The sequence below is a fragment of the Artemia franciscana genome, chromosome 14 (assembly GCF_032884065.1).
Source record: "Artemia franciscana chromosome 14, ASM3288406v1, whole genome shotgun sequence".
Taxonomy (NCBI): domain Eukaryota; kingdom Metazoa; phylum Arthropoda; class Branchiopoda; order Anostraca; family Artemiidae; genus Artemia; species Artemia franciscana.
In genome coordinates this window covers 13,892,244-13,900,884 of record NC_088876.1, presented here as the reverse complement: position 1 = coordinate 13,900,884, position 8,641 = coordinate 13,892,244, and the positions used below count along the sequence as shown (strand labels likewise).

Below are 8,641 nucleotides of genomic sequence, written 5' to 3'. Positions count from 1 at the left end.
AGAGCCATATTTGACCACTGTCATTTCTGTAGCTTCCAATATTCTAATCTTGGTTTGCAGACTTATCCTCCTATTCCTCCAAACTTTTTCTAACTGTGAAAAAAACACCCTAAGCCTTAGTTATTCTACTTTTAACATCTTCGCTGCTCCAAGGTAAGTGAAGCTGCGAACCTGATCAATCTTTTCGTTACCCAACGTCACCTTTTCATCTTCACTTATTCCTTGCCTTAGTGACTTAGTCTTTAACATTAATTTTCAAGCCTATTCTAGCACCTTGAACCCGCAAAACCTCTAAAAATTCATTCATTTTGCTCACACTTTAATCTAATATGCTTAAATTATCAGCAAAATCTAAGTCCAGGGACGTTTTTCTTCCCCATTTGGTTCCGTGGTCTCCCATTGCCTTTCCTGTGCTCCTTAGGACGAAGTCCATCAAAATGGTCCATATAAAGGGGGATAGAACACAACCCTGCTTAACTCCTGATTTAATACAAAACCAGTTGCTAACCTCATTTCCTACCTTAACCGCAGCAGTCTTATTCTTGTACATAGCATAAATCACTTTAATGTATTTTTCTGGTATACCATATAAGGATAAGACCTTTGCTAACTCTCTTCTATCAGCAGAATCGAAAGCTTGATCATAATTGATAAAACTGAGGGCCAAAGGTGTTTGACACCGAAGGGACTTCTCAATTATCAACCTAAGAGTGAAAACTTGATCGACACATCCTCTACCTTTTCTAAAACCGCACTGTTCTTCCCTTAAAACTTTATCTACAGCGTATTTCAGTCTAAAAAGTATCATACTACTAAGTAGTTGGCTGCCTACAGAGACCAGACTATTGCCTCGATAATTACGACTCACTCGTGTCACCTTTCTTATACAGTGGTTTAATTAATGTTTTCCTAAAATCATTAGGTACTTCCCCTTTTTCCAAAATCATATTCATAATCTCCAGTAGCTTATTTCTATTGTCAGAGCCACCATATTTAAGAAACTCATTTATCACACTCTCAGCACCTGGAGCTTTATTATTTTTTAATCCTTTTAGTACTGTTGCTAATTCTTCCTCACAAAACAAATCTTCCTTCACATCCAAGGTTTCGCGAACTTTTTCATTTTCATCTATATCTTTTTCTGCTACTGTATCTCGGTTTAGCACATTCTCAAAATGTTCCGCCCTTCTTTCTTTAACTTTTTCCTTATCACCAATTTTACATTCCTTTTTTTTATATGATCTATTACTCAGATAATTCTTGTACAAACCCCTTCCCCTCTCTATTAAACATAAAGCTTTTTCACTAATTTTCCTAGCCCCAGTCTTAACTTTCTTCGTTAAGACACTATTAGCTACTTCACAACTTATTTTTCTAAAATTATTCCAACCATCTTCCAAATTTTCAAATTTCAAACTCTCAAGTTTAGTATTCAACTCTTCGTGGAAAGCTTCTCTCAAGTTCTCATCCTTGAGCCTAGCAACATCATAACTTCCTGGGAGGTAGTTACCCTTCTGAAATTTCAGTTTCAAATTAACACTAGACAATACTAGACGTTCATCTTTACTTTTAACGTCAAAAACAGCACTCTTATATACCCTAGTATCTTGTATTGATCCTGCCAGCCTTTGGTTTACTGTAACATAATCAATAAGGTTTGCAGTCTTGCCATCACGTAAATACCAGGTCAACTTAAAGGCGATTGTATGACCAAACATCGTATTTGTTACAACTATATTGCTATGCCTATAAAATTGCAGAAGTTTGTAGCCATTCCTATTTTCTTTTCCTACACCAAATTTACCTTGGCTAAAATACCATCTATCCCTAGTTCTATCGACACGAGCGTTAAAATCTCCTTGTAAAAACACCATATTTCTACCTGGGACCCTGTCTATTTGCTCCTGTAACTGTAAGTAAAATTCATGAGTCACTAGTATCTCCATCAGTCGGTTCAACAGGGGCATATACTGCTATAACCGATACCCTAAACTTTTCAGTCATAAAATGACCAATTAGTATTATATTAAATCCTTTCCCAGCCTAACGAAGACTTAGCAGCTTCCTTATTCATCATGAGCTCTTCTCCTTGATTATGTACCCCATCTTTCCTGTCTGAGTAAACAAATTCTATTACCCAATTTCATGCTTTCTACTCCTGGGGTATGAGTTTTTGAAATTCCTACTAAGATCTATAATATACAAAACTAATATGCTAATATTACTTATAATATTTAATATGGTAAAATATAACTCTGAGTTCTGAGTTCTTTATTTAACAATAAAATCGATAAACAAAAAAATTGCTTCAAGACAATCTCCCCCATAAGGCTCCATGGCCGGGAAAGAACAGGGGAAAAAATACCAAAAAAAAATATATATAAACGAAATCCAAAAAAACAAAATTGAGTCGCCCACCTTAATAATCTCCAAAAAATGACAAGCTAGGCAGGGGGTAGCACACGATTTCACCAACTCAATCCAGAGACATCAACTCCCAAGGGAAACCGGAATATAAAATAAAGAGACAAAAAAAACAACAAACAAACAAAATTATTTACTAGCTAGAAAACCTCTAACATAATTTTTGAACATACCAAACGAGTGGCAGCTTCGTACGAACTCTGGAAGCGTGTTCCAGATCCTGTTGCAAGCTGTCAGAGGGTTGAAGTCAGACCTCACTGACGGTGTATGAAGAACCAGTAAATTGTTGGAGGTGCGGAGATGATAAGTCGATTGATCAGAAACAAAAGATATATTATTACATAGGACAGCAGGAAAACTAAAATAATATTTATAACTCCTAATAATATTTTCTTCTTATTTGTTGGGGGGAACACGTTAAAGAAAAGAAATCCCATGCTCATAAACTACACAATATTAAAGTTTTTCTAATAACATTTGGAAACTACCATGACTCGTTATTTAAATAACTAAAAGAGGCGTCAATTAGTCTGGGACAAGACTACGGTTTCTGAGATCAATTACTTTGGATGAATGACAAGTACTGTTGGTTGGGCTACCTGAAATTTTTATATGTTATCAGATCACAATGTACACGGAGTTAGGGATGTCTTTTTTTTAGAATTTTTGGTATTCCTATTCCACTTTATTAGGACTGGAAGGAAAAATATACTGTTCGAAGAGTTTCTTTGTACAATAATATACCGTACAATATAACAACAATATAATATAACGTACAATAATAATATAATAATTTGTACAATAATATAATACTATAATAATAAAACGGAAAAGTAAAATAATGTAACATGTTGTCCTTCCGAATAATCCTGAATTAAGAAGGATGCATCTAGGGATTTCTCAGACGTCATTAATCAGCGCGGTAGAGTTAACCACGCGCATACGCAGATTATGCGCATGTTTTGGGTGAAATTCAGTTAGGTTGGTTCTATTTCCAAACTTTTAAGCTGTATTGAACTGTGCAATCCCAAAAAATACTCGAAATTCAGTTATATAGATCCCAAAAAGAATGTCGCCAAAAGCCAAGTCCACAAAATACGTGTTCATGCTGCATGACGTTCCTTTCAAATTGTGCAAGTTTTTCTAATAGCTTTTGACGGTGATACATTTATTGAAAAAAAAAAGATTTTTCTTTTCCATTATTTATATTAATTGCTCTAAGATTAACCTAAGAATAATTGTCACAACATGTCCTAAGATTGGTTTTCTCTTCTGAAGGCGAGAACTGTAATATTAACTGAAGAGCTGTTCTTTATTGGGAATTTGTGTTGATGTTACTGTAATTGAGAATTGTAATCTTAATTCAATATCTGTTCTTTTTTGGGAACTTGTTTTAATTTAAAATGGCCGTGCTTCAACCATGAGCGTTCTTTCGTACTTTATCACTATTCATTTTCTACCCTTCGCCCGTATATTATTTTGCTTTTTATGTAAGTAGGTAAAGTTTTGGAGCCTGTCGTTTCCTAAATTATTTAGGGATCATGTACAGATAGCTAAAAAGGAGGAAAGACTTTGTAATATAGAGTACATGTCTCCAGACGGAATAATTCAATCAAATTTGTTAACACAAGCCTTTTAACAGCATAATTAGGATTTTTAAGAAGTATTACAGCACCGAATTCCATTAAAAAAGTTTCGATTTTTATTTTATTTTTTATTATTATTTTAGTAGTTTCATCTTATTTTTCTATATAAAGTTCTCAAAATTGTGATAAAAAAAATTTTTTGTGTGTTCTACCAGGATAGCTATGCATAGTTCGAAAAGACATTCGTATCATATTTTGTATTCTTTCTTTCTTTCTTTCTCTGTCACCATTCATCTTCTTCGGTCTTGCAGCTTTTAATCTTCATTATCTTATCCATAGAGGAAAAATATTGTTTATATTAATTCTTCTTTCAGGCACTAACTCCAGCTCAGTTGGCTCGCTTAGGAAGTGGAACGGCTCAACTTGTAGATCGTCCACGACTCAAAGCACTCACAGTACCTGCTAAAATGTTTCAAGATAGACTATTACGGAAGGCAGAGCATACGCCAATGCTCTGCGACTTTGGTGATTCGGAATTACCAATACACTCCCAACCGACATCTATAGATCCGACGAAAAAACTTCGTCTGGCTGTCCCTTTGTCAAGTCTCTCCAACTTAAACAACAAAAAGCCGGTGAACAGCGGTATGGAATCAAGTAATGACTTATTCCCTGATGCGCTTGAAGATTCATCATTGAATCTGCCGCCAACGCCCACGTCGCCTATTTGCGATCCTGAATACGAATCGCTTTTTAGCTGATGTGTGGACTCGTTTCCAAGGCTTGGAAAATTGGATCTCTGACCCCAATTGTTTGCACTTTGCTTACATTAAGCACAAGTTTTGAAGTTTTATTGCCTTACGAGGTATTTTTTACTGTGACCTGAGACCGACAAAAAGAAATATTTTGAGACTTTTTCCAAGCCGTCGTACTTTTAAATGTAGCTCAGTTTTAAGTGTTGACATAGGTCTCAGTAGTATCGTTTGATTTTTTTTCTTCTTCTTCTTTTTTTTTACTATGGAACTCTAACACCGTTCTGGTTTTCCAAAAAAAAATTTTTGAGATGTGTCTTCAGAAGTCCGATGTGTCTTCAGAAGTGATGTTCCTTATACATATTGAAGTGGTTTTGGGAAATTGGACTGTACAAAACATATCTGGAATTGAGTCAAGCATGTGAATTGTTTAATTTGTTATCTGTTGATGTTTGTAAATTTTCTGGTGTTTTTATTTGTATGATTAAGGACGTTTAGACACACTTCCATATTCTCTACATACTTTCTCTTTTTGAAAAACTTTATAAATTATTATAAAATTGTTGACCATATGTACAGCATACTTATACCAGTTTTTCCAGTCAATGTTTTCAATCCTCATGAAAATCCTTACATCCTTAAAATTTTCATGTTAATCCTAACAGTGTGAAGACCTCTACCAAGAAATATTGACGTACATCACTATATGCTACTTTTAAGTCATTGAACCAGATTTAGACGGCATTAATTAATTACTCTTATATCAAAAGGCGATGAATATAAAAACTTCTCAGTGCGTCCAATATGGACAAAAAGGCTTAAGGATTTTGGTTTGACAAGTCAAATTATTGCCACTTTTTTCATTCCTTTTTCAAGATCAGACCTTTTTCTTTTCTTTTTTTTTGCATATAATGATGAAGCTTTCCCCCCACTCTCCTTCCAAATTTGTTTAGTTGCCCCCCCCCCCCGTAATTTTTTCTTCTTTGGCAATTTCTGAAAAAAAAAGTTGAACGACCACCTTAATTTTGTTTGTTCAATGAAGCCATGAGACAATGAAACTGTGTTAAGGAGAATAATTTGCTAATGTACAACAATTTAAATCATTTTCGATTCCCTTCTCCTCTGAAAAGTTCATTGAATAATATTACTTGAGTGTTTTCAATTTTGAAACTAGAGTTTTAACAGCTCAAGTAAGAAATAAGGGTTTTGTCAGGTCCATACAATTAGAAATTTGCGTCATTAGCGTCAATAGGTTAAGTGATTATTCCTTTTTCAAATGCCCTCATATGTATTATGCCCCCCCCCCCCCCGCCATTAACAGAAGCAAATAGTTAATGTTCTTTCCGATGTTTTAAATAGATGGACTTTTGGTTTGTTGGGTTAACAGGGTCGTGAGAACACTAAGCTGAAAATGGGCTCATTGGGAATGTTTCCAGTCGCTTTGGAGGCTTACAATAATTTTGTAAGCCATCGATAGTTTAGGTACAAATTACATTGTGACTGCTTTAGATAAGAAAACGCAGAAAGCTGGTTCAAGTTTGTTTATTTTGTTATTTTCTCTCAAGTGCAAATATGTCATGTAATGTTAAACCCAATTTTCGAGGGAGGAGATTTTCTAATCTCACGCCACTTTTAATCTAGTATTTCCGTTGTAACTCTGGGTAACTTTTCTGAATTATCATCAAGTAAAAGCAAATGTATACCTATTCTTTCTCGAGTTGGTTGAATCATTCAAGGTCTAATCTGAGAGCAGACATAAATGTCGCTGTTTGATTAGAAATATATGAGCACTCTATATGTTCTTATCTTACATGTTCCAATTGTATATGTCCAACTTGCCTCTTAAGCCACGTCTTCATTCAGCACATGGGGTGTGGACCAAAATATGCCAAATTGAAACCAATTAAAGGGTTAAAAAAAAACTTATTTTTGGCAGGTGTTTTGAAAAAAAATTAAGACGTGGCTTTGGCATTGTATTCAAGTGAGGTTTGCTAAAATATGCAAGTTATTTCGAGTTGAAACTGGAATATTGCGTCAGAATATTGTGTCAGTTATGCCCTAATTAATCGAGTCATTGTTACGGCACCTTAGGTTGGCTATTGCTGTTTTGGATGCTAAAATAATTGAAAATTTCAATCGGTTACATGTCTAGTCTGCAGAATAAAAATCCTTGTTAAACGTTATTAGTCTAACAAAATGATCCAAGAATTAAACTTGAAGGATGGAATTTAAGTTTTAAGTGAAGAATAGGATATACTACTCTCTTGACTCTCTTAACTTAAATATTGTCGTGTCCAAAATCAAAGGATGCACATCGCATCTTATGAGAATGTGATATTTTGCTCCCAAAGCATATTGATTCAATTCCATTTTCGAAACTGTACTTGCATCCTAAGAGATAGGGTATATTACTCATGATGAAAGTAAAATGTTGTGTAAAAAAAGGGGTGAGTTGTTTCCTAGTAAAGAGAAAACCAAGGTCACTGGTAGATGAAATCTACAAAGGGGTTTTAATGACATTGTCTAGCAATGAATATTTCCCCTGTAAATATTCAGATATTTAGCAGTAAAATTGAAACCAAATTGAACAAATATGAAAGTCTGACTTAAACTTTTAAGTTTTAGCATGAAACCTATTAAACCAATGGACTATGCAACAATAAATCAATATGCTTCTAAAGATTTGTCATTAAGAAGATCGGATATCTTATATACATATGTTTATTGGTATAAAGAACAGGGAGCAGCAAAGCCATCAGTTCAAAATATAATGACATTTTCTTCTTCTTTTTAATAGTTCTTCATATAATAGTTGAATATATATATTTGTTTGTTCAAACAAAGAGCTTGGTTAACTCATAAGAGTTGACACTGGCACTAGTGTCGAAAAAAAAAAAAAAAAAAAAAAAACACCACACATATTCGTATTCGTGACCTCGAAACAAAGTGCTTACATTAGGTCCTTTTTTCAAAAATTGTATAAGCTTTCTGTGAATTTTGGACGTGGCAAGTGTGATATAAATCATATTGAAACTGACTGCGAATACCAAAATTACTGTAAATTTTTTTCGCCAAATGATTGACGTACTATAGTCAAAACAATAAATTTTTCTTAAATAATTGATTTTGCAAGTAAATCACTTAACTGTTAGGAATCTATTAGCTTCCTTGTGATAATTCAACCTGGTGTGTCTTTTTTTTCACCAAATAAGTTTTAAACCCCTTTCTAGTTTTGAAACTCGTTCTAGTTTTCAAGGTGCACATCAGAAATCGGATCATTTTGGTATCCTCTTAATTCATCATCAATAATATTGAAAAGTTTATAATGGAAGTGTTGTAATTTTGGAATGTCGAATCTGTGAATCTGCGTAATGCGATTGGTGGCGAAGTATTTGACCTCTTTTTTCTGTTTGGTTGTTTGTTGTTGTTTTTTTTTTATTATTATTACTTCGTTAAATAAGCCAGCTATTCAAAGACCGAAACATCATGTTGACTGACAAATGTATCGATTGTTTTAGTGTTGAATTTTTCAGATTTTAAGTAGGGCGTGAAGTATCGAGTATCATCAGTTTTGGTTTCAAATTCTGAAATTTAAAAGCATTATACAGAAAAGCCTGTATTTCAATAGTATTAAGCGGAAATTGACTTTTCCTTTTTTCCTTTTTTGTTTTTCTCTTTTTTTTACAAAAAATTATAAAATTAACTTGGTTCTGAGGGAGAAATCTCAAAGGTTGTTTGGAGACTAGGCATAATCAGAACTACTCAAACATTGTTCGAAAGGGTCCGAAATCTTAAATTCAAAATGCAAGAGTTTCCTGGAGCAAGGGGGAATCTGGTTTTGCCAAACAATCTACATAAAAAACGGCTGTAAGATTATTT

General features: G+C 34.0%; 1 protein-coding gene across 1 annotated transcript in view; it reads left to right on the top strand.

Annotated features, from left to right (window-relative positions):
• LOC136035358 (uncharacterized) overlaps nucleotides 1-8,374 on the top strand; it is a gene marked incomplete in the record, with an annotated part of 119,424 nt that extends 111,050 nt beyond the window's left edge. The window contains 1 exon segment of the mRNA XM_065717108.1: nucleotides 4,385-8,374. Coding sequence (XP_065573180.1) covers nucleotides 4,385-4,476 — 92 coding nt within the window.
• Between the last annotated feature and the right edge of the window lie 267 nt (nucleotides 8,375-8,641).